The 26,203-nt window shown below is 35.9% G+C and overlaps 4 protein-coding genes and 1 long non-coding RNA gene across 5 annotated transcripts; 2 read left to right on the top strand and 3 right to left on the bottom strand.

Annotated features, from left to right (window-relative positions):
• Nucleotides 1-1,367: 1,367 nt before the first annotated feature.
• On the bottom strand, nucleotides 1,368-2,803 carry LOC133034451 (uncharacterized). Its single transcript, XM_061109541.1, has 2 exons — nucleotides 1,972-2,803; nucleotides 1,368-1,777 (listed from the first exon to the last, which is right to left on the bottom strand). The coding sequence occupies exons 1-2, from the start codon at nucleotides 2,801-2,803 to the stop codon at nucleotides 1,368-1,370; spliced, it is 1,242 nt and encodes a 413-aa protein (XP_060965524.1).
• A 1,856-nt stretch (nucleotides 2,804-4,659) lies between these two features.
• Nucleotides 4,660-11,032, top strand: LOC115706697 (C2 domain-containing protein At1g53590). Its single transcript, XM_030634412.2, has 13 exons — nucleotides 4,660-4,861; nucleotides 5,138-5,346; nucleotides 5,651-5,725; nucleotides 5,861-6,004; nucleotides 6,566-6,661; nucleotides 6,779-6,910; nucleotides 7,418-7,570; nucleotides 7,679-7,720; nucleotides 7,875-7,923; nucleotides 8,693-8,785; nucleotides 8,890-9,073; nucleotides 9,323-9,446; nucleotides 9,588-11,032. Exons 2-13 carry the CDS (start codon nucleotides 5,221-5,223, stop codon nucleotides 10,644-10,646), a joined length of 2,277 nt encoding a protein of 758 aa, XP_030490272.2. The 5' UTR covers nucleotides 4,660-4,861; nucleotides 5,138-5,220; the 3' UTR covers nucleotides 10,647-11,032.
• A 395-nt stretch (nucleotides 11,033-11,427) lies between these two features.
• LOC115706698 (pentatricopeptide repeat-containing protein At3g14580, mitochondrial) lies at nucleotides 11,428-13,254 on the bottom strand. The gene has a single exon (XM_030634413.2). It carries the CDS (start codon nucleotides 12,836-12,838, stop codon nucleotides 11,621-11,623), a length of 1,218 nt encoding a protein of 405 aa, XP_030490273.2. The 5' UTR covers nucleotides 12,839-13,254; the 3' UTR covers nucleotides 11,428-11,620.
• Nucleotides 13,244-25,494, bottom strand: LOC115706696 (putative callose synthase 8). Its single transcript, XM_030634411.2, has 41 exons — nucleotides 24,907-25,494; nucleotides 24,353-24,453; nucleotides 24,058-24,179; nucleotides 23,888-23,975; nucleotides 23,668-23,778; nucleotides 23,430-23,549; nucleotides 23,228-23,317; nucleotides 23,051-23,142; nucleotides 22,820-22,946; nucleotides 22,549-22,686; nucleotides 22,390-22,466; nucleotides 22,129-22,303; nucleotides 21,401-21,529; nucleotides 21,195-21,312; nucleotides 20,601-20,926; nucleotides 20,409-20,461; nucleotides 20,262-20,322; nucleotides 19,945-20,026; nucleotides 19,813-19,862; nucleotides 19,592-19,678; nucleotides 19,383-19,514; nucleotides 19,205-19,299; nucleotides 19,023-19,107; nucleotides 18,770-18,930; nucleotides 18,529-18,652; nucleotides 18,350-18,444; nucleotides 18,102-18,249; nucleotides 17,835-17,986; nucleotides 17,623-17,729; nucleotides 17,418-17,540; nucleotides 17,258-17,326; nucleotides 16,982-17,141; nucleotides 16,767-16,881; nucleotides 16,434-16,553; nucleotides 16,243-16,358; nucleotides 15,838-15,921; nucleotides 15,540-15,652; nucleotides 15,208-15,437; nucleotides 14,217-15,065; nucleotides 13,831-14,016; nucleotides 13,244-13,717 (listed from the first exon to the last, which is right to left on the bottom strand). The coding sequence occupies exons 1-41, from the start codon at nucleotides 25,136-25,138 to the stop codon at nucleotides 13,487-13,489; spliced, it is 5,874 nt and encodes a 1,957-aa protein (XP_030490271.1). The 5' UTR covers nucleotides 25,139-25,494; the 3' UTR covers nucleotides 13,244-13,486.
• Nucleotides 15,276-18,480, top strand: LOC133037389 (uncharacterized). Its single transcript, XR_009687498.1, has 3 exons — nucleotides 15,276-15,399; nucleotides 16,183-16,395; nucleotides 16,502-18,480. It is a non-coding gene; the product is annotated as an uncharacterized LOC133037389 (long non-coding RNA).
• Nucleotides 25,495-26,203: the final 709 nt, after the last annotated feature.

Here is a 26,203-nt window from a genome sequence, read left to right as displayed (position 1 = left end):
CCTGTGAGGATACTCACCAAAGCACCATTTCCAATTCTACTTCTTACTCCTTCTCGACCACTTCGAGTTTCGAAGATGCTTCGCCAAACAAAGCTCGGATTACCACCAATTCGCCGAAAGAAAGTTGCCATCCTTGTAGTAACGGCTTTAAAAATCTTGCCTACCAACGAATCCGATTACTTAAGAGACGCCATCCTTGTTTACTCAATAAACTCGCATTAAAATCTCGTAAGTTTCTAAACCCCATACCGCCTTTGGATTTATGAGTTGTCAACTTATCTCAGCCTCTTCCAATGTATGCCTTTATTATTCTTAGTAGAGGATTGCCACCAAAATTTGCACATAAGTTGTTCCATTTCCCGACAAGTCTCTACCAGAAGCAAAAAGACATTCATTGCATAACTTGGAAGAGATTGGGCAAGCTTTGATGAGCAATTCTTTTCCTTGGATAAGAATCTCCCCTCCCAACTTTGAATTTTCTTTCTCATTCGATCCTTCAAAAAACCCAATAGTGCTGTTTTGTTTCGGCCTAGTGTATTCGGCAACCCCAAGTATAGGCTATTCTCACTTGCCTCACTAATACCCATCAATGCACAAATTCTAACCTTCTCATCATAGGAAATATTCGGGCTGAAGAAAAGAGAAGATTTCTGACGGTTCACTTGTTGACCCGAAGCTTCCTGAAAACACTCTAATAAATTAATCACATTTCGGGCACCTTCCTCGCAGGCTTGACAATAGATGTAACTATCATCCGCAAATAGCATATGAGAAACCAAAGGAGCTCCCTAGCCACTTTACAACCCCCGAATCTTGCCTCTTCTCTCATAATCATGAAGCCAAAGCGTAAAATCCTTCAAAGACATAATAAGAAGAGATATGGAGATAACGGGTCACCTTGCCTTAAACCTCGTGTAGGAATAATAGGGCCAACCTCATGCTCTCCAACCACAAACTTATAAGCAACCGAACTCACACACTTCAAAATGAGCCGAATGCATTGCTCATGAAAACCCAACTTCCTCATCATTGCTTCCAAAAAGCCCCATTCAACTCTGTCATACGCCTTGCTCATGTCGAGTTTTATTGCCATAAATCCCTGTTTGCCCTTTTGTTTACGTTTAAGATAATGCATTATCTCATACGAAATCAAAATATTATCTGTGATAAGTCGTCCAGGCAAAAAGGCGCTTTGGGTTTCTGAAATAACCTTGGTGAGAATTCCTTTGAGTCTGTTAGCCAAAACCTTGGATAATATTTTGTAAATAACATTGCACAAGGCAATTGGCCTCAACTCATTCATACTTTCAGGGTGGGATTTTTTCGGAATAAGCACAATATTAGTATTGGGAAGATAATCAGGTAATTCACCACAAGAAAAGAAACGTTGTACCAGACTTATGACATCTTTGCCGACTATATCCCAATGTTTCCGATGAACCCGGTGATTGAAACCATCTCGGCCTGTGGGATTTATCAGGATGCATCTGAAACAGCGCTCTCCGAACTTCTTCCTCCTCAACTGCTAGTAGTAAGTCTCGGTTCTGATCACTAGACACTCTGGTAGCCACACAATCAATAACAGCTTGCCAATTCGAACAAGAAGAGGTAAACAAGTTAGAGTAATAATTGCTCATGACCTCTGAAAGACCATTATCCCAGTCAACCCATTCCCCATCCGCATTCTTCAGCCTAACAATCTGATTGTTTCTTTTTCGACTACTAGCACAAGCATGAAAGTACTTAGTGTTCTGATCTCCGGCTTGTAACCACAACGCTGTTTTCGATCGTTGTCGCCAAAAATTTCTTTCTTGACAAAGACTTCGAACAACTTAGATTGAACTTCCTTATATCTCGAAATAGACACTTGATCTCTTCTCCTTTCAATGCCTTCGCAGTCTGTTACATTGTCTTATTTCTTTATTAAAGTTGCACGTGATGTCACTACCCCATTCTACGTAGCTGAGCTACACGCTTCCAATTTCACTTGTAAGGAATCACCCAAACCATTCTCCCATCGAGCTTGTACTATCTGCCTACACATCGGTTCTCGAGACCACGCATTTTCATACCGAAATCTCTTCTTAACTTGAACCGGTTTAGACTTGGCGAGATTTAACCATATAGGGCAATGATCTGATACTGTGACCTCCAAATTCTCCAATATGGCCGACGGAAACAGAGCTTGCCAATCATAAGAAACTAACGCTCTATCCAACCTTACTTCAACCCATTGGTCCGTACCCTTACCCTTCTCCCAAGTGAAAGGATGCCCTTGTATTTCCATATCAATGAGATGACATTCCGACACAACATCTTGAAAACCAGTTAATAACCAATTAGGATATGGGCGGCCCCCCCTCTTATCACTATGGTTCAAAGTATTATTTAAATCTCCCAACAAACACCACGGTAAGGAAGACTCACCTGAGAGTTGACGTATAGCACGCCAGGTGTTAGCTCGAAGATGTCTCTGAGGTTCTCCATAGAAACCGGTTGCACGAAATGTTGGATAACCATCCATGTTGAGCTCTAAGTCGATATGGTTTGTACTGAAGCTAATCAACTTACCCTCCTCCTCTTTCTTCCATAACATAGCTAGGCCTCCACTATGGCCTCGGGCCTCTACCACAAAACTCCCTTCAAAGCCCAACGCCCTTTTCACAATATTAATTTTGTCAGTTTTGCAAATTGTCTCACACAAAAAGACAACATTGGGTTTCTTTTGGAAAACGATTTCCTTTAGGAATTGAACAATCCTCGGGTTCCCAAGCCCTCGGCAATTCCAACTCAAAAGACTCATAATGGATGGCGGGACCCAAAATGAGTGCCCGCCATTACATCGTTTTTTGGAAAAGTACCATGATTAAGCTCCATCCCTTCCTCTGAATCACTTTGCAAAACTCCTTCCGTATCACTAGGCCCAATTACACAGCCCACTATTGAGTCCTTTGTGGTTTCAGAAATGACATTTCTAATGGGCTCAATCTCATTCACCATGGGCCTATGCACTTCTTCTAAAACCCAATTCGGACCCACCTCCTCACTATTTAACTGCTCCAACAAACTTTCCTTATTCATACGCCTTCTTTTTAAATCTGTAACCACCATGCCATCTTTGACATTATTCCCAATATTTCCTTCATTTATTCCAATTGTCAATCTCCCATGATCTCCTCCCTTATTTCTTTCTAGCATTAACTTCAAGCTTTCCTCATTCTTCTCCCCTGGATTCTCGCCCATCTCCAGCCCATCAATCATAATGACATCCCTTGATGATCGGCTATGATTGTTCATCTCTTCCCTGTAGATCTCCGACGACTGCTGGCCGGCAACCACTCCCAACGACTGGCCCATATTGTCTCTAAGCCATCTTGCACCAATCTGCTTCCCCTGCCTTCGGTCTGGAGCTTTCATAAATAAACCATAAGGTTTAGCAATAGTCTCAATGGGGTCTTCAAACAATCGATGACAAAATTTTTCCGAGTGTCCGATTATGCCACAAATGAAGCAAAACGTTGGCACCCTCTCGTATTTGAAGTCAGCCCAGAACCACTCCGTCTTACTCTTATAGATCCGCATACGTCTTTTTAGTGGTTTCTCCACATTAATCTTAACACGTACTCGAAAATAATCTCGCCAAATTCCCGCAAAGTTCTTCGGACAAGACGAAACATATTTGCCAATATAAGCTCCCACCCCTTGTAGTACACGGTCAGATCGAAAACCAACTTCAAGATTATAAACTTGAACCCATATTTCCATACTATTCAGCGTTTTAAGTCTGGGATTGTCTCCACTTTGGATACGTTCGATTAGTAGGAGACTCTTATTGAATGTCCACGGGGTGCCTTCAAGGACTCTCCCAATATCCACTTCATGAAAGAATTGGAATAGAAATCGGTTAGTTTCCAGTTCTTTGACATACATCCCTTTCCCCGGCCGCCATAAAGACGCCATCACATTTCTTAAAGAATCGAAATCGGCAGGCCTATCCGATAACAGCTTTCCTACCAAACACCACCTTCCATCAACTTCATCGACCAGCCTTTCCTCCTGATCAAACAAAAGCCCTCCTTCCTCCTCGTCTTCCACTTGTAAATCAGCCCATTGTTGCCCCAAATCTTCCACTACCCGACTGCTAGACGCCATACGAATCGATCAAAAACACAACCCAACAACGGAATACTTTTACAACCTCATACACATGTCACTAGACAAGACCCACCTAATATGGGTTATTAGATCATACTGTTGCTATGTTTTATTAAAATTATACCTATAATAATAATTATTAAATTTTTTTAACCCTAAATATCTCTAAATTTTTTTAACCCTTAGGGCTCGTTTGGAATGCCGTATTAAGTCGTATTGTATTGTATTGTATTGTATTATATTGAATTGGATTGTATATCATATTTTTATATAATACTATGTTAAACTTTAATTTATACTAAAATATTATATATTTAGGTATCCATAAAAGTTAATACCACATATAGTTTTACATAAAAATATTGCATAAAATACAATTTAATATAATACAATACAATACGACTTAATACGGCATTCCAAACGAGCCTAAATGTATAAATCACAATTAATTTCGACTTTAACTTGTTTGAAAAGAAAAAGCTCGCCAAAGATCTCCAATAAGGTGAACAGAAGACACGTAGTCTACGTGGCTATGACACGTGGAAACAAGCGGACAGTCAAATGCGCTGAGAAAAAAAAAACTAAAAAGGTTAAGACTAAACTCAGACTCAGTTCGGTTGGGTTTGAGCGCTTCAATGCAATTTTCTCATTGGCAACGAATTCCTATGCAGTTACCGCCGTTTCAGCCGGTTACTTCATCTCTACGGTAACATTCTAAGTTCTAACCCTCTCATAATCCTCTTCAAAGTCCATTCATTATAGACTCAGTCCTCTGCTTTTCTTTCTTTGAATTTTCTGGGTTGGTGGCTGTAAATTTCGGCCAACTTGCATTGCGTTGATTTTGTTACTCTTCTGTTTCTCGATTCCGATCTGGGTTTCTCGCGGTTTTAGGATTTCGAAACTGGTTTGCTTTTCAGTTCCTTTGTTAGTTCCGTTGACCCTTTTGTCATTTTTTTTCTCTTCTTGTTTCGGTATGACGTAGCTCGAATTGAGAGAATCGAATTTAAGGAAACCGAGTTTGAGTTTGAGGAAGAAGAAGAAGAAGAAGAGTAAGCGGCAGCAGCCATGGATATTACGGAAGTATCAATAATACATCACGTGGGGATTGTGCTACTCGGTCTATGGTTTCTTGCTAAATTCAATTGGTGTCACCCTGTGGCCTACTTCATTTCCCTGGTTTATTTGTATCTGGTACTATTTTCACTCTTTAAAAAATTTATGCTTTTTCTTCAATGATTTTCTTTTTCTTTACAAGTTTTCTATTATAAAATTCACAAAGTAAAGTACTATATTATTCTCTATTGTACAAGGAATATTGTGCGAACTTATTTGTTTATCTTTTAATTCGATCGTTAGACTTCGCTTTCCAAGGGTGATTTTTTTTTCTTTAGCAATAAATTTATGCATGTTCGAAGTGGGTTTTTTCTAAATTAGTGTTTCTTTTTTAGTCTAAATGGAGGGCTTTAAATGATCGTTTGATTTGTCTTTTTAATAGGTTCATGAGCGCTATGTTATGCGATTGAAGAAAAAAGTGCAGTTTGAGGAAAGAAAACAAGCTAATCAGAAAAGGGTAAGTTTATATTTATGAATTTATACAACTTAAGTTGGGAGTTATGAATGATTTCTGAATTGTTTTTGCAGCATAGTGCTTTTTTCCCCCCTTTTCCGTTGTTATTGAAATTTTTATTTTTTTATTTTAAATCAGGTGCTTACTGATTCTGAAACAGTCCGGTGGCTGAACCATGCAGTTGAAAAGATATGGCCTATATGTATGGAGCAAATTGCTTCACAGAAGATCCTCCTCCCTATCATTCCTTGGTTCTTGGAGAAGTACAAACCGTGGACTGCTGTATGATTTTTCTTCTGAATTATAAAGCCCAATCTATGGTTTATTTGGCTCATTGATTTTCGTTTCAAAGTGCTTGTATAACTATTAAGTATTGTGCTTTTAAGTGTTGAGTGGTTTTTTTCTTGAGCAAATTCTATTACCTTAATGTTACTTCCTTGGCATTAGCTTCTTTTTATTTTTTACAAGCTGTGTTTGTTTCACATTAAAGGATATTCAAGTATTAGCACACTGACATATGTTATTCAGATTAACTAGTAATTTTTAGGGAAGTTTTGTGAAACAGAAATAGTTTGTTTTAGCTGTGCAAGATGATATATGCTCTTTATTCTTTATTAAGCTATTTTGAAATGGTATTGATTTTGAGGCCAAGTATATGAATACTTTGAGGTTACATTTTTAAGGAACAGATAAAAGTTCTTACTCAAGTAGTACTACATGATAATATCTTCTTCATGTGTGGTGCTAAAAAGCACTTGATGATATCCGTTTGTTCTTCTCTTTCCTTTTTCTTTGATCACTATATTTTGATACATTTTGGAATCTTTATGATCAAATCTGCAGAAACAAGCCACAGTTCAGCGTCTTTATTTGGGTAGAAATCCACCTGTATTTACTGAAATGAGGGTTCTTCGTCAGTCTACTGATGATGATCATTTGGTAAGATTTGTTTTTCATCTTTTTGGGATATTGGATCAGTCTCTCTTACTTCCTTACTTCTTCCGGGTGGTTGCAATTTTCAATATAGAAAGTTGACATGCTCTAACATAAATGCAGGTTCTGGAGTTGGGAATGAATTTTCTGACAGCTGATGATATGAGTGCAATACTTGCTGTGAAGCTAAGAAAAAGATTGGGATTTGGAATGTGGGCAAAGTTAAATATAACTGGCATGCATATTGAAGGAAAGGTATGGATACAAGAGTGGCATTTAATTAGTTTAATGTTTAAGTATTTTTATTTATTTAGATGATTGTTCTTAATGAATAAATGTAGTTTTCATTCTTAAGTTTAGAATTTTTTCAGGTTTAATGAATGTTTATAGCTGGTACAATACTGTGTTGTAATTATTTTAATTTGATGTTAATACTATTCTTTCGTTTAACTACCAGTCTATAAATATATTTGTGTGTACTTATCATGCAGTTTTCCAATAAAGATTTTGCAATCTTACTGCTGATTTTTATTTGTTCTCTTTTATATGTAGAGAGATCACACCCCCTACTAGCTACTACACATAAACTAGTTAGGTTTAGTGTAATGTATATTGCAGGATCAATATTTATTTACTTACAAGAAGAATTTGAAAACAACTGATTTATAAAAAACAGGGGGAAAAAAAATCTCAATGTGCTGGACAAAATAAGCTCTTCCATGTTTTGCATGTCTGATGGATATTTCTTTTCCTTCTTGGCAGGTCTTGATTGGGATCAAGTTTCTGCGTGACTGGCCTTTCCTTGGTCGTATACGGTTATGCTTTGTTGAACCTCCATATTTTCAGATGACTGTCAAGCCTATTTTTACTCATGGGCTTGATGTCACAGAATTACCTGGGATTGCTGGGTGGCTGGTAATGTGTTTATCATATTTTCTGCACAGCTGTTCTTGAATTTGTTTTCTATTTTTCATCACATGCTTTCTCTTGGTAGTGCTTGATGAAATGTGTGTTGTTCTTCAGGATAAGCTACTTTCCATTGCTTTTGAGCAGACGCTTGTTGAGGTGAATTTGAATTTTGAGACTCCACTATATGGTTCATTTATCGTCTGCTCTCTTTTGTTCCATGTCATGCCTGTTCCTTCGTTATGCTAGACATCAGTTGGCAACAACATTTGTGTGTAAATGTTCTGAATTTAATTGTTGGTAATCCTTGCAGCCTAATATGCTGGTTGTTGACATGGAGAAATTCGCCTCACAAAATCCAGGTACTTTACCAGATTACAATAAATTATATGAGCAGCAAGGTCAAAGTATGTAATTTTATAATGTCATGAAGGTGTCGTGGAAGATTGAAGTCTTAATTTTATCTAAGATTGTTCTGTTAGAAATTGTCCTTTTTATTTTGCATTTTTACTTGCAAATGGCTGTTAGCTTGCTTTCTATATGGTTCTCAGTTCAATTTTCATGGAAATTATGCATCTTTCAACCACTTTAGCTGTATCTTTAATGTTTTTGAATAGCTCATGTTCCTGAAAGACTTTTTTTCATTACTTGATTGCCAATTTTCCTTTTTAACTTTTAACCTAAAGTGGTCCATTTGTATAGAAATTTTCAAGAAGCTTAATTATAAACAAGAATTTATTTTTAATATTCTTGAGGCGCTTGGGTGGACTAAGTTTTGGCTCTTATGTTCTGCAGAAATAAAATAATTAAGCTGCTGTAAATTTAAAGCTGGTGGAACAAGTCATTAATGTTAGTCCCTAATTATTGTCTAATTTTTAGGAAACAGAAATTTTATAGGCTTTACATAAGGTAAGGTGTAGATGCAATAGTTCATAGCTTCTATCCTCACGGATCAGAAAACCTTTCTGTACAGGTTTTTATCAAAACCAGTAGCAGTTTGCCTACGAATTGTACTAGTATCTTTTAACTAGAGTTTTATAATGATATCTGCTGTTTCTCTGTATCTTGCATATTTCAAAAGTTCTCTTTCTTGTTTGCTTGCTTACCTGTATGCATTTATTTGAATGTCAGAAAATTGGTTTTCTGTGGATGAGAAAGAGCCTGTTGCACATGTCAAAGTAGAAATTGTTGAAGCAGCTGACATGAAGCCATCTGATCTTAACGGTTTGTTAAGATTTTTCTTTTGAGTAGTTTTCTTGCAGTGATTTTCACTAAAATAATTTTTTAAACTCCTGCATAACAAGTGAAACTATTTTTTTTTTTTTCAGGTTTGGCTGATCCCTATGTAAAAGGTCAGATGGGTAATTACAGATTCAAGACTAAGATACAGAAGAAAACACTGACTCCAAAGTGGCTTGAGGAATTCAAGATCCCTATAATTACATGGGAATTGCCGAACACACTAGCTCTTGAAATTCGTGACAAGGATCACTTTGTTGACGATCTACTTGGGTTTGTCCCTGTACCTTGTAACATATGATGTTTATTGAAAGACCCCGAGTTAGGAATAAATTAAATGCTACAAAATATGTGTTTCCAGATTAATCAAGTATCTTTTAGGTAGTGTTAACCAATGAAATATTTTGTTGGCCTGTTGGCATACTTAATTGTTAATTTTCTCTGTACTATTTTCCCTCTCTTCTTTGCAAAGGTCTTTTGTTACTTTATGTTTTGAGGACTAATAAAATTTTAAATATTCAGGGACTGTTCTGTTTGTATTAATGATCTTAGGGATGGTATCAGACATGACATGTGGTTGCCTCTTAAGAATATTAAAACAGGGAGGTTGCATCTTGCGATAACTGTACTTGACGAGACTGCAAAGGTATATTCTCGTCATTTTTTGTGAGACATATATTAAGTAAGAAATGTAGGTGGACAGGGTTATGCAGCGAAATTATTAGTATGATGTCGAGACTGTGTTTAACAGTTTTTTTGACCTGGATATCTTACATCTTCTGACCAGGCCGAAGATATGCAGTGTGACTGGGACCCATCCACTGTGGAAGACAAGAGAAATTCCTTTGTCAATGAGACCAATAATACCAGTTCTTTCTCGTCTTTATCATCGGATAAGTCTCAGAAGGTACCAGATAATTTTGAGCCGATTAATGTTGAAGGGCAAAAAGAAACTGGGATATGGGTCCATCGTCCGGGAAGTGAAGTTTCACAGACTTGGGAGCCTAGAAAAGGGAAGAATAGGCGTCTTGATACTCAAATTCTCGGGGAGTCAAATGGTGTCTCAACCAAGAACTCTAGTTTAGGAGCATCTGGATCCCAAAACAGCAGTACTAGCACTGATGAATTACCTGATGATAAAAATCGAGTGGGAAGAGTTAGGAGGGGTCTACAAAAGATTACTTCGGTGTTTCACAGGAGTCCCAGAAAGGAGGAGCAGTCTGGCAGCTTTGTGGAGCCTATTCAATCACCACATGTAAACATTAAGGCAGTCAATGCAACAGACCGTAATGTTATGCTGGTTGTGGATGAAGATGGTGGTGTGCCTTCCTCGGGAGAGATATTAAATGAAGAGGATTCAAGCTCAGAAGAAGGTGGTTCAGAGAGCCCATTAAAGGGTAAAATAAAAAACAAAGCAAAGAACTTCTTTAAGCATGCTGAGAAGTCTGCTCGGAGGGTACTGTCTCGGAAAGGGTCTAGAAGACATACAAGCGACTACCCTGCGGCGACAGACAAAGGAGTTCTAGCAGATTATGATTCTTCTGATGATGAATCTCTTCCTGGAAAAGTTGAGAGCATACCAGTTGCTTCTAATGTTGTCGTCCCCGATGCTGATGTTGATGGGGGTAATGATTCATCTAGCTCCAGAGATCATGTGGTTCAAACAAGTGAAATTGATACAGAAGCTGATGCTAAAAGTAGTCCTACAGCGAAGGTAGTAAGTCCTCAAGGCTTGGAAATGTTGCATGATAGAGTGGGGGAGGACAGCCTTGGTAGTAAAAGGGATGATGCTGAGTCTTTAAAGTTGAAGCTTGATGAAGGCAGTTTGGAAGAGAAAGCACAATAATACTTGCAAGCAATTTCTTGTATTCTTCCTCCCCGTGGATCAATTTGTTTACCAAAAAAAGAAAAAAGAGAAAGAAAAAGTTTGTCTAGTTGAGGCTGCCAGCCTGTTTTTTGTTTGTATATCTAACCTGAATAGTGTTTTAGGTTTCAGGTTTGATGAACCTTATGTCTTCTTCGTCCTGCTTTGCAAATACACACACCATGCGTCAATTCCAGGTGTACTGAATTTGGTATTGGTGGTCTGTTAATATTTCTGAAGTTGGTATAGATTTTTTGTTTATTTGTGAATATATATAAAATATATATTTTACAAGTTAAGAGAGCTAGAGTTGATATTTTGATTGGAATTTTGACGCCTTCTGAATAAAATTTGTTTTCTTTTTTAGTGTGAAAGCTTGTAATTTAAATTGACATTTTTCACGTCTGAAAGGTGATATGCTCTGAACATGGTGTTTTTGTTTGATTGAAAAATTGCAAACTAATGCTAGGATACCAAATTCCCTTTACATTTTGTAAAAAAATGTGGTTGAGCTGTAGATTTTCAGTCTAAAATAACGTCGTTCATGTTATAACAAGGCCAATTGGAATATAATATTCACATTTGAAGAATTCATTTGCTTGCTCTGACCTTCTGGTTTCCTTGTAATATCCCCTCAGTCCTCAGAGTACAGAAGTCAAAAACTGAAGCTAGTTACCCCTAAAAGTTTACCTGAATGTCAATTGGCCTGGATATGCTAAGAAACAATGAATTTGTTAGGAATTAAAATGTCAAAAATAGTATCTTTGGAAAAAAAAGGACCAATCAATCAGTAAAAGTGGAGATTTGTACAAGGACCAAATGTTTTAACAACCAGTACAGTTTTGATTTGAAATCCAATGGAAACAGATCAAGCTAGAAAATGTAATCATATTTTGTTTTAATCCTCTGTTTTGTTTTTGTCTGAATATAACATTAACACAAAATCATTAAGTGATCTAACTGGCTATAATTTCTTCAAAAGAATCACAGATATGATTGTTTTTTCCAGCAAATTGACTCCGAAGAATCTGCCTCCACATTCCCATTTTGGGTACAAAGCCTTGTCTTCTCATCAGCTTCAAAGCCCAATCTACATCTTCCAGTTGATTTTCCTTGCATAGTCCATTAATCAAAGACTTGAATGATTTAAAGCTAGGACTCCCACCCTTTGAGATTATCTTTCTCATAAAATCTTTGGCCTCTGAAAACCTTTCTGCATCAAGTAAACCATACAAAACCTCTTGATAAGAGGCAGAAGTTGGATTACACCCCTTGACCCTCATTCTCTCCAAAAGTATAATGCCTTCATCAACCCTCCCTAGTTTTCTAAGCCCTGAAATCAATATATTGAATGTTATCGTATCCGGATCGATACCCTCAATTTCCATCCTCTCAAGCAAACGAAAAGCTTCTTCTACTTTCCCACGATCACAAAAACTATGCATAAGCGTGGAAAAAGTCATAGCATTCGGTTTCAACTTCAGTTGAGGAAATTCATCGAGCATCTTAAGTGCATCATCCAATTTCCCACATTCACACAAGGCTTTTATCAGTATATTAAGGCAACAAGCATCAATCTCAATACCCAACTTTGGGGCACCCACATAAACCTCATGAACGACATCAAAAAGCCTTGCCGACACGAGCAAATTCAGAACCAAGTTAAAGGTCTTGACAGTGGGCCAACAATCTTGCCTGGGCATATCGAAAAGAGTCTCGATGGCTTTGTTTATCCGACCAGCCATGTTTCCATAAACCCTGATGACGTTGCGGAAGAACTCGTCAGATAACTGGCAGTTCCTCTCGGCTCTAATCCGCGAAACGACATCATCAATGTCGTCGTACAAACGGGCTTGGGTGAGCTTTTCGACGATTAAGGAATAGAGAGGTTCGTTGGGTTTGTAGTCCTTGCGCTTGGAGTAGTGATCTAATGCGGAGAGGACTGAGTTGGGGTCTCTAATGGCTGCGAAAACTTGGACGACCTCATTTGGGGCTAACCAGTCTTTGTGGTTGAGTCTGGCGGGAATAGTAGTTGTGGAGAAAGATGGGTTTTTTTGGGGTTGGTTGGCATTGGCAACTGAAGAAAATAGGAGAAAGTGAAAGATTGAGTATGGATTTGGCTTTTTGGTGATTTTGGTTGTGTAAGCAAGAAATGAAGTTGAAATCATGCTCATCTTCCTTCTTTTTCCTCTTAATCCGCTATTCTACTCGCTATGTTTATATATGTTTTGAGCACAAGCCTATGCTTTTATGGAGTCAAAAAGAAGAAAATGAGTCATCATTTTAATGATTTTTTTTTTCTTTGGCATTTTCTGCACAAACCCTTTGAAAACATGCATTAGAAAGTTTCTGAGTTTGGTTCTTTCCCTGCTTAACCAGCAGCATCCCACTCTTTAGTAACACTGAAGAAGATTCTTGAGTAATATTTTGAGTGGCTAGTTGCTGTGACGGTTGGGATGAGGATTGCTAGCTACTTTTTCATTCTAAGATTTGTTTTTTTCAGCTTCTCGCAATACATTCCTAACTTGATTTTAAAACAAGCAATTTGTATTTGTTTTGTTATATAAGTCTGTGTTAAGTTTCGTAATCCTGTTTTATAACCCTGCTAACATGGTGTGACAATAACAATGACAAAGTACATATTTGTTAATGCAAACATGATTCTGTAACTAATAAATAAATGGTTGTATTTCTATATTCTTTAACAGTTTTGAATTGTCTATATACAGTTTAATGTTTTACGAATTTGTAATATACACAAATGTTACAAAAATATCTTTTTTTCTCTACATTATATATGTGCTGATATTGGTTGAAACAGACTATTTCTTCTTTCTTTTTCCTGCAAGGATTGGTTGGATGTGCAAATGCCTATTGAAGGCTTCATTGAATAAGAATCGAGTTTGGAAGGCTGATATAATTGGAAGCCAAGCCAAAATAGCTAGAGGTGTAAATAGGACAACACCCATTCCATAATCATATGCTTTAGCAATGACCCTGGCAAAGTCCCATATTCCAGTGTCATCTATCTTTGGCCTTACAGCTTGAGCAATCTGAACCAACAAAATTTTTCATTTCGAAAACAATCAAGTAAGATTTGAAGTCTGATATAAGTATGAACTGCATATAGTAAGAAAGGGAAAATGTGTAATGGGTGTAAGCTTACCGTGATCAAACCCCAACCAGTTGGCAGAAATGCTAGGCAGCATACTATTAAGTCCCTCAATGATAGTTGGCAGATTTTAGAGAGCATGATTATGGTGGAAAGAACAGTAATGAAAAGGCCTGCTTTGAACAGCCTAAACCGGAGTTGGTAGTTAGTACTCAATTTTTTTCTTCCGATGTTCACCGTCTGCATAGCATGTTTAAATCATCTTACTGCCAAAACAACTATAAACTCTGTATGGCAAACTTGGAACATTTGATTTGTGCTATTCAATGGTTTCAAAGACATTTGTCTACAACTTATTTTACTGCTATAGAGAGAAAAAATGGTAAGAGTTTTTTGATTTGAAGTAAATGCAATTTTACAGAAAGCATGAAGAAATATACCTTGGCTAACAGGAAAACGGCAAGAATCACAATCCATGAGAGCACATAAACTAGGACATTTTTGCTCTGCTGGGAGATGTCAAGGTGATAAACCAGACCATATTGATACAGGAAAAACCGAAGAGAAAGGAGTATTTCAAACAGCCTGGAAAATAATCCTGAACAACGAAGATGAGCTTGTTCATCGTTCCACCATGATTGCCAACTTTTGTCTTGTTGAATCCCTATGCCACCTTGCTGTCTGATCCACTTATTCCAGTCTTTCCAGTCATCTACAATCTTTTCCCAGCTAAATCCAGATGGGTTAAACAAAAAAGGTCCAAACAACCAAGTGATTGACATAAACCAAACAGAATATGTGATCAACACATAGGCCATGCTGCTCTCATAGGACCGCCTAAACAGATCATAAACAATCAAGAGGAGCAGTAGTTCAAATCCTTTAACAAAGTGGCTTCTTGAGTACAATCTATAGTTCTCAGTGAAGCTGGTATGGAACACCACAACCTTACGCCCGGTGGGTCTATATTTAGCACCCCCATGCATAATTGTCCGACCATAATGATGAGTTTTTGTTCCAAGAGCAAAAGTGAAGAAAACAGCAGCCAGCTGCAATTGCATAAGAACAAAATCTTTAAGGGCAGTCAAGAATCCTTTCTCTAGTCCAATCTCCATCACCATTGGCAAGCCTGTAAGGAGCCCCAGCTGTATAAAGGACTGGGAAGCAAGAGCAGTTTCTAAAGATTCTATGTTATGCACTCTAGCCTCAATAACTAGTGCTTTTTGTAACCCACTCAGAACAAGATATAACTGCCCGTAGAGGAAGACATAGATTCCAATCACTGACATCTGTAATGTTACAGAAAAATATTTGAATCAGCTTAATATGTCAACTTCCCAGCTTTTATGAATCAGAAATGGAGAGAGCAACAATTTGTATAAAACTTCATTCATAGCACAACAGAAATTTCTATCAGTTTGAACAAATTACCAGGCTACTCAAATAAAATCCAATTGTTGTGAAATAGCAGGATAGCATCCGGAAGAAATCAAACTGGCGTCCAAGGCGATATATGTCACGGCTTAGAGTTTGTTCACTGTTTCCATTAGCTACTTTGGCTTCAAACTTGGAGATCTGATTCAAACCCACATCACGACCTTTGCCAACTTGCATGTATTCGTGGTATGTAATACATCCTCTTCGCAAAATAGAATTAAAGCCTACATAAAATCAGATGCATGCAGTTGTAAATTATGCTGAAATGTATTACATGAGCTCAAAGTATGATTTTTTGGTAATATTTTTAGGTGACTAGTATCTACCTGCAAAAACATCTTCACTCAGGTTGATTGTTTTTGATGCCTTGCTTATGCCACCCCTCGTTATGTGAAATATTCTATCAAATACATCTGGATGTCCATAGTGGAATCGTACCCTGAATTATGTTACATTCAAACGATAGAAATGAGAATTAACATGAAAGAGAGAAGATTTTTTTTACATATTATTACATAGCAAAATAGTACAGTGGATCTTAAACTCAAGCTCATGCAATGCTAAGCATGCAACCAAATACTCTTAGTTCATTTAAAAGAACTTGTGGAGACACAGTTCTATTACCTGAGAGGTTTAGCAAGAAGTCTTTGGCCAATGGTCACGAAACTAGTCTCTTGATATGACATGAACCACGCTAGAGAAGAAACACTGCATTTTGAAGAAAGGTTTAATTAGTGGAATTATTTTTACATATAAATCATAGTGGTTTATTCTTATTCCAAAATTTTCCAAAGGACATTAGTCAACTTCATAGGAGTTTTGTTTATGTTCCTATGAATTTAATAGTACATAGTAATTTAGACTTGATGCCTACCATTTCTGTGTGGTTAAAATTGTTCACATATGATGTGTTGTTTATTCAATCCTTAATCATTTCTTAATTGTATATCTTACTCGTTGAATTCTCAGATCCTATTCATACCTAAAGCATGTGATTGGTAGGTATGTTAGCCTATAATATTTTCAAACCTTCCAGTGAATATATGTTCTCTCAAGCCAAGAATTGTAGGGGGACGCCTTCCTTGGCTTCGAAGAAATTCTTGCAAAAGATTTCTCATTTTGAATGCTTCTTCCAAATAGCTATCCTGTAAATTAACTGAACACCATAAGAACAAGAAAGAGGTAAAAAAAACTGTTAAATCTTTGGACAAAGAGTGTACTTGATTCATGTCAATGGTCTGAAGAGCTTCGCCACGAGTAAATATTATGGCATGGTTTTGATTTTCAGGTTTTCCTTCTCCAATTTCGGGTGGACCAGGAAGCTTAATACGATATATTTCCTACAAAAAAAAGTTCTACTTCAACAAAAGAGATAATGAAAGAACTAAGCTACTTTGGTTCATAAAGATCAAGATGGTTACACATCAACATTTCTTTTTTTGGTAAAACATTGAAGATTAAGAGCTTTCTTTACAGTATTATCTAAAGAAAACTATATGTTGCCTTAAAACCATTTATACTAATATGTACAATGTAGCTAGATGGTGTAGTACCTGGTCAAAACCGTTGACAGCTTTGAGCAGTATGGAAGAGTAAATCTTTTGAGGCTTACTATCTGGCACAATCACTTCTTTCTCTTCAACATAAGCAACACGCAGAGCTGGGTTCCTTTGAGCAATAATTAATCATGTAGAGTGAGTTAAAATGCTCTACTAGTACTATGTGTTCTATCTATATTCTGCATTTTCTCATGTACTTCATTCATTACCTTTTCATCAAATCAATTATGTCTTGTGCACGAGGATCACCAGCCGATTTTTGTGATCCAAATTGTTGACAAGAAATCACATATGTAAACTTTAAGTCTGCTAAAGCATCTAGTTGAGCGGATAATACATGGTTATCTGTATCATAACCTCCAAGAATATCTGGCCAAAACAACCAGAAGGCAAAAGGAATGGATTCTCTCATTAGATAAACAAGAAGAAAGTAAGTTTGAAGAATAAGAATTGGTCTGAGAAATTAAATAGGTAGTGTTGAAAACCTTCATCTTGAGCCATGTCAAGGAATGCTTGTAGTTTTAAAGCCTCTCTGTAGTACATCATCCCCCTAACTATAACACCATTATAGAACAAAAATAAGCTGTGCTACATTAAGATAAGTAAAATCTAATCACATTTATGCCTCACATTTCAATCCCTTACCTGTTCGGCTTAGAGTTTGGCCCCGGAAAGAAGCCCAATTTCTAAGTTCTTCCTCCTTGTCTTCAGCTTTCAATGCTTCCAAACTTGCACATTCCATCCGTTCTAAGAAGTTTTTCCATTCATCTGAAGGAAAAAAATATAAATGTTATGATTGTGTTCAAGTGGAAAAATAAAATATATAGAAAAGTCTGAGCTTTGTAGTTACCTGGAAAGATCTTTTGCATGTAAAATATAATTGAAACTTCTCGCTGACTAGAATGAAGCTCGTTCCTTGAAAAATTTACATCTTCCATGTAATGGGGAGTAAGAACACTGTATCAATGAAAATTTTATGCACTGATCATAAGTTTTTATATCTTCTATAGTTTTAGACACATTAGAATTCAGAAAATAATACTCATAGGCATGAAATATCACCTGAATGACAGCATATTTTGCACTCTAGGAGCTGTGGGCATATTCATGAACAGGGAAGTAGAAAAGAATGATATGCGCCGGCGAGCATCCAAGTTAGTAGGTACATCCAGTGCACTATCTTTGACAGTAAGTAGCAAAATAAGACGCCTGATCTGCTGTGGAAAACTTTGGTCACTAACATGTCTAACTACTACACACAATTGCAGGTTGTTTGTTTGTCTATGCTTGATTAAAATCAGCCTATTCATAGTTTACAAAATTCATCACCTGCTCATCCATTGGTGCATTGTCTGGCAAGGGAAATTGGATGGACATCTCACCGGCGTACTTTTCAAATAATTGTGGTTCAATGTGTCTGCAAAAGTAAGGAGCTTCCTCATCCGTCTCCTGGAAAGAACTTAGCAATTCCATTATTCTGTGTGGTTTGAACATGAAGTATATGTTAGTATTAGTATATAGAAGATATCAACTACTACTGATCTTACAAAAGAATGTTAAGTCTGAAAGCATCAAACCTGGCAGAGTCAACCATCATATCGTTGGTTATAATTTCAAATATGTCCTGTAGAACTTTAACTACTTTACCAGCATGATCTTCATTTCCTTCAACCTTGAAACATTTTAATACTAAGTTAGTAGGTTTGGACTCCTTAATCTAAACAATGAAGGATAAGCCAGAAATGTGAATGCTTACCAGAAGTTCAAGCAACTCAACAAATTTATCTCGTAAATTTGGAAGCTCAGTCATTTTAAAGTCCTCAAGAAGAGTTGATCTTTTAAGGCTTTCTTCAACATCACTTATTATTTCAGATATGACCCTAGAAAGTAACAACACAAGGTTCATCATATAAACATTGAATGTTCTATCAGGAAAAGAAACACAGGAAATAATGTGCATACGAAACAACTCGAGTTTTGCAAGGATTTTTGTCTACCTCTTTTCCAAATCTCTGACAATGAGAAACTTAAGGATGTTCTTCAATGTTTCATAGCACTCCGTTACAGCATAATACATGCATTTGTCCCTTCTAATCTTTCTGACAAGAATTTCATCTTTCCCCACAAAATCCCTTGCAATGCTTAGCGCCGTAGAAAACTAGTGTGCGAACAACAAGACTTGTTTGAGTAGGAAACTTGAGTAAAGAAAAAGAACCATCTTGATAAAGCAATGCCACTTCTTTTACTGACCTTATTAGCTATAAGAAAAACCGGCCAGCGGACAACACCAGAAAATAATTCTGATGACATAGGTATTGTCATCAAATCCACCTCCCTATTCATAAAAGGTACACATTAATTTTTCCATAAAAAACTTTCCAAGACTTCCATGCCATGCTTTCCATGCAGACATCAGTAAGAGAATAACTCACCTATTGCTAATTAAGTCCTCCGATCTAATACTGTTTATAACTTGGTTCCACACAAGTACGAACTTGGCAACACCATCCTTTCCAACTCCTGACTCCTGAGAAAGTTAATGAATACTTAGCATGTGTGAGATTGTTGTTAAAATATTGATTAAAAGAAACATACAAAAACTGCACATACCTTATGAAATCTGTTTTGAAAGAAACCTTTTCGTCCCTTTTTCTCATTCTTTGATGAAGGTGGAATTAGACAGGCATCAAATGCTGATGGCAAGGTGTGAAATCTACTTCTCAACATTCCTAACGTCCGAATCTGTAGCATACCCGAGTAAGAACACTGCCAATGTACTCTAAAAAATGAGAGAGAGAGAGATAGAAGAAATGGCTTACCTCACCAAGGTGATGCAGAATACCATAAAGTCCACCGAATATTGTACAGAAAACAGAATACCATATCTGTGTGTCCATGAAATATACCTATAGTGTAGAACAAAATAATGTATCAAGAATTTGTGCTGAACCATTTTGATCTATAAACTAAGCTTCTAATTCATTATCCTTGCTTCTGTTCATTAATAAATTAAAGAGTAGGTGAAACAAACAACACTCACAACTACTATAGGAGCCCATACTGCAACGATTGCACCAGCATTATTCTGTACTGCAAGAGAAGAAGTGTTTTTGGGAGTTAGGACTCTGATTAAAGTTTTTGGACAAACTAAATACAAAGGAACAGAGAAAACCTTTTGGGAAAAGCTCATGCCAGTCATAATTTTTCACACCAATTTTCATGATTTGCTTTGTTGGTCCTATGAGAGGCTTTATCTGCATTATTCCATTGGGCGTCGCAGTTAAAAGTAAGTACACATATACTTTCATGTTTATATTTAATCAGCATAAGAGTCACAAAGATTACAATAAACATGAATACTAAGACTTAATTAACGCTGATTTATGTCCAAAGTTGAGAATAAGATAGTTCAAGAGTCATAGAATAACAATGCATTTATAACTTTCCATAAACGTAGTTCAATTCTGAAAACAAACAGAAATTTGTTACCTCAAACCAGTAACTGAAAGAAAATTTGCTCGATAGTACTAGTATCCAGAACAATGTGTACCTACAACATACAAAAATTATAACACATCAGGGGAAAATGATAAGAGTAGAGGCAAATCAACAGCTAATTTAGTAGGGAAAAATTACTTCAACACTGAGACCTGGCTTTCTTGCATCCCACGTCCCACATATAATCTAGGCTATGTGATAAAAAAAAAAATAATAAAAAAGAAATTAGAGAATATACACAAAGCTTAAAACCAGAATTCATCAGACAAAGAAAGTAAATATTCTCCAAGAATTCTGAAAGAAGAAAAAGTGGCTTTATGGTGAACTTACTTGTGTCCAAGCAAGTAGAGTGAATATTCTCCAATTTGATACCTCAATGTACTTTCTAACAGCAGGAACAAAAAATAACACCATCTCAATTGCATTAGGTATCATATAAATTCCAACTGCAACCAAATAGGAAGAGAGACACCATTCTTCTAGCCAGCTTCCATATTGTGAGGAGAAACAAGTGTATTTTCTTCTGGAATAAGCATAGCACGTAGGAAGAACAATTGTCCATATCACGGCAACAACCAGCTTCACCTTTAGTCTTATCTTTTCACGGTATACCATCATTTGCCTTGCTTTCCATGTAAAACTTATATCCAATATTGCTGCAAGCCAAATATGGATGAAAGCTAAATGATAATGCCAGTAATAAGGGTCCATGTGACTTTCACAATTTATGCCAAAATCGCTCAAATATAAAATGGGAAAGAACACAAGTAATAAGATTCTCTGCCATTCAAGAGTTACAAGTTCACAGTAAAAGTAACAGTTAACACCAGCTAAAGTTTACTTTCAGTAGAGGACAAAGATGAATAATCTTCTTCACCAAGTTCATACAATGAACAAAGCATATTCAAATTATAAACACCATACCTTGTATGAGTTTGAGAATTGAAGATGTAATGAAAATGCTCAAAATGTCCTCAAATATTCCTGAATCAAACAATTGAAGTGGAGATTCCAATTCATAGCACGCCATAATAATCATCGCCTGTAAAGTAAATGTAAATGTAAATATAAGCACACCAGGAAAACAGTACAAGAATGATTTATTCTGTAATGTTAGGTAATTGGTGCACCTGGAAGGATAGAAGGAAAAAGCTCCACATTCTATCGAAACTCCTAAAGATCTGCCAAAATGATCGCACCTCTACAAAATTTGACTTCCCTAACCATTCTTGCTCATCTTTCTTATCAGTACACTTTTCCTAGAGGAAAACATGGGAACAATGTAAAGATGTGAACAGGACCCAAATGTCAGTATGGGGACCAGTTTGCCTCTTGATCCTGGTTCTCACCAATCATGTCAAAAAAAAAAAAAAAAGACAAACAACATAGGAAAGTGTGGCCTCTTGCTCACCAAATACAAGAATTGGATTAGATAATGCTGAACAAAATTGTTAAGCCAAATCATAAACCAGATAATAGATATAAATCTATTGAATGGAACTTTAGTTCCCATGTCAATGATTATGACATATGGATAATATCCATCTATGCAGATGTGATTCAGATAGTACTTTTGTCATTTATTTTTATGCTGTGTTAAAAAATTTCCTTCATTTATGATGAACCTACATTGAAAATAAGTTCAATGCAGATGCCAATATCATTATAACTATACAACAACTCATGTTAAAACCTTCCATAAAACAACATTCTCAAATGAACAGTCACTGCTAGTGACACAAAAAAGCCAATTTATTATATTCACAAAGTTTTTTCACAAAATACATTATAGTCTTAAGTTAAGCAACTTTGAGCAAAGTTATCAATTATCATGTAAGTGATATAGTGAATGTAGTACCCCTAGTTCTTCATGCTCATCATTGTCCTCTTCTTCCTCTTGTGACTCTTCTCTTTTCTGTTTTTCTTTAGCTTTACTTGATCCTGAAGCCTTCTCATCTTTGGGTTCACTGTTAGTAAAGAAGAAATTGTGGTCAGGACGCATCGGCCATCCTATTTGGAAACAATCAGGAGACCTGCAAAAGCATCAGAAGATGTTACAACTTCATTTTAACTTAAGTTTGAGAAGTAGACAAACTTATGACTAAACATTCATTCTAACCAAAAATACTCATTGAGATCGTCATAGTTTCTCCAAATTGAATGGTCAGTTGTCCCATTTTTACTTTTTTCGGCTTCCTACAAATTTTCAAAACAAACAATTAATTAGTGATGAGAAAGAAAGAACTTGATATTAACACAGATTTAAATCAAGGATTACCTTTTTTATAACTGTGTATATAGGGGTAACTACATTGTTAAGGAAAGACTCTGGTCCTCCACCATATGCTGGCATGACTTTCTCCCATGTTGTGGGATTAATAGCTCCAGTTAACATACCATGCAATTCAGAAGCCATCTTAAACAAAACAAGTAAAAAATAAAAATTATTCAATAAAGTTTGTTACAAAAGAAAAATCAATTCAAGGTATGGATATTGATAGGTTATAGTTGCACATGAAACTAGTTTGAGTAAAGAACTTCCAGCTTACATGGTGAAATATATAACATAAACACTCTGGCATGAACCGCAAGTTTGCAGCCTCTCCCCAAATAAGAAGGTAAAGCCCAATGTACAAAAGTTTATACTGCTGAGCCTCTTGTTTCACATAAGGCAGCCTGGTTCAAAAACCAACAATTAATTTAAGGGAAACTTCTTCTTCTTCTTATTTTTCTTTTCTTTCTTATGTAGCAAATGATATATAAATGGAAATGTATTTTACCGGATGTTGCTTTTTCTTGGAAGGAATTTGCACCAATTTGTATAATTTTTGAAGAACTTCCTCATCAACTCATCCACAACAACTTCTTCTAACTGTAATAGAAAAAATGTCATAAAGTCAGATTTTAGAGACTAATTAAAGCAAATTAAAGTTTTACATCCTTAACAATGAATATACCTTCAAGACAGACTGCTTACTAGCTTTCCGAATGTGAATATTTGCGAGGAGAAGAATCAGATGTTCCCTTTGGTTGGCAACATTGCCTTCCTGGTTGGAAAACACATTAAAAAAATCAGAGAGACATCATAAGATGAATAATGAAGAAGAAAGTTAACATGGCTTATCAGCTTTATCATCACATATTTCTGATCTGAAGTACCTGAAATCCAAAGCAGTACTGAAGAAAATCAAACAAGTCAATGAATTCACCATGCCTCTGAAAATCTTGGGCTGAAGGTAAGCCACGAACATTGCGAACAGCAGCGATTGCAGCCTTTATCTGTACCATTTGGGAAACTTTATTATCATGCTTAAATACTCTCTAACTTGAGTCCTTATTACAGTAGAAAAAAATTAATAAAGAAAGAGAAAATTAGTTCATCCAAACAGAAACTAACCTCGTTGAGTTGCATTATTGCTTGTTGAATGCCTCCATGATCAAGTGGTAAAATATTATAAGGCACAAAGAAGTCTGCTTTTTTGTTGGCTCTTTCTCTATTTGCAAGAGCCTAATAAGGTAAAAGAGTTGAAGTGTTTGGTTCAAGAACATAAAATAACATGGCCAAAATGACATTGAAGATGATAGAATATCAGAAAAGAACAGCAATATATATATACCTGAGGATTGGCTGCACTTGTTATTCTTGTGAGAACTTCAAGCAACACAGAGGCAATTGTGTACGCATTTATCAACATTTCTCTGTGACTGATTTAGTTCATTACATATCAACATGAATTAGCACATAAACCAAAATAAATTGAAAGAAAAAAAAAGGAGAATTAATTACCTATGTTCTAATGCAGAATTTCTAACATTTTGATAAATATATTCCTTGTATTCACGGTAAACACGTCTGAGTTCGCGTACATCGCTAGTTTCCTTCCTCTTCATAAGTGTAGTTATCTCATCCTATTAGTTAATACCAATAATGACATTAACATTATGTGTCATAATTCAGAAATTGTCATAGAACTGATAACAATTGTTCTGATATTCTGAGATCAATGAGTAAATTTTCATTACTATATGTACTAGAACTTTGCACATGTGTAAAAATACAGGGGAAAAACAGAGTATTTTACCGACTCAAGGCGCTTGAGAAGAGAAGTTTTGAATTGTCGAACACCTCTTCCACTTGAATTTTTGTCCATGTTATGTGCTATTTCAAAGGCATGTACACGGCCTGTTCAAAAAAATTGAAGAACATGAATACTCCACCATGGATTTTGTCTTGTACTTTAAGTACATCAAGGATACGAATGCAGACGCAGTAATATCCCTTGAACATAATATACATTGCTTGGTCCCCAAGAAAATTTAAGTTAATGATACATATTATCATAAGCTTATAAATTCTTACTCTCTAAAACAGAAAGACAGAGGAAAGCCCACGTTGAAAATTGAAATTGTTACTAATTTGTTCGTTAATTATCTTGTTCTAATATAAATTATTATATTGCTCTAAAAATAATAAGGAAAAACACAAATCACAGTTAGAATATCATGCATACTCATGGGTTAACAATTAAAGCTTGTAACTAATCAAAAGTAACAACAAGCAAGCAAGCTAAACCTCACAACTTTTAAACAATTAAATAAAACAAACCCAGTACTTCACTAAATCCCACAAACTTACATAAAAAAGCAATACGTGGCTCCTCAATTTCAACCAAGTTGGCCACACGAAGGAATCTCTGGATTTCAGTAGCCAAAGTAGGAGGCAACCTCTCACTCTCAAATGGCTCAGGAACACTGTTTTGGTCATCAATGGGAGAACTAATAGTAATTGAACTGGAGCTGGGTCCGGCTTCATCTTGTTCGCAGTCATAGAAAATGGGGTCAGCAACAACAATCTCATGGTGAGCCATTTGTGAAGTGAGCTCGAAAGGGTTGTTAGTGGAAATGAGAGAGGGTACTTATAAGGAAACATAATTGATATAGATGGGATTCCAGAGTATATAGAGTGGATCTTCTCTTGGTAAGTATAGCTTTGTTGTTTGCTTAACGTGGTCAGCTTTCGAGTTACGTGGAATGCTTTTCTTTATTTCTTTTTGGGTTTTTGGAGCCTTTTTGGTCGATTATAAAGAAGGTCTTCCTCATTTTTTTTTTAATTTTTAATTTTTCTCTTTCTTTTTTGCTTTTGCTTTTTTAATTGGAGCTCTGTTTTGGGTTCTGCTTTTCTATCTTTCTTTCCCTATGAACTGTTAATGAAGGTGAAGAAGAAGAAGAAATCAATGTGTATTGGAGAAGAATTTTCTTTGAGATCGCGTACGTGAAGAAGAATGAGTTTATTTTTAGAGTAAATAATATTGAAAAAAACAGGGTGGTTTTTGCTCCCAACGAAGCCATGCAAATGCAACTCTCTCCGACGTGTGAGAAAATTATTATATGTTTTTTTTTTCTTTCTTTTATTCCTTATTATTACTTATCTGAAGTTGTCACTTGTATCGATCCCACACTATTCTTTTCTTCTTTTTCTTTTTGTTATATATAATATATTTATCTTTCTTTGTAAAAATATATCTATTAAAAATAATAAACCAATTACCTAATTACTTAATTATTAAAAAAAGAAAAGTTTTTTCTTTTGAAAATATTAAAGTATAAAAGTTGAACTTAACATTTAAAGTATAGCATTATATACTAAAGGCTTCTATGTGACAGTGTGTAATTAGTTAACAGTATTTTATAATAATTTTTAAATTAAATTATATGAGATTTAATATTTAATTACCATATACACCTCTATAGTATTGCACTCATGTATATGCTTTTTACCATTTCTGTCATATATTAGTGAAAAGGTAAGGTAGTACTAATAAATTGAATTGACAATATGTACGTATAGATACAACAATATATTGTGTACGTAATATTGGGGATACCCGGCAAACCAAAAAAAACGTATATTGAATGTTTAAGCAAAACTTAGT

This window comes from Cannabis sativa, chromosome 1 (genome assembly GCF_029168945.1).
Source record: "Cannabis sativa cultivar Pink pepper isolate KNU-18-1 chromosome 1, ASM2916894v1, whole genome shotgun sequence".
NCBI lineage: Eukaryota > Viridiplantae > Streptophyta > Magnoliopsida > Rosales > Cannabaceae > Cannabis > Cannabis sativa.
The sequence above is the reverse complement of the archived record's forward strand: the minus strand, read 5'-3'. Positions and strand labels throughout refer to the sequence as shown.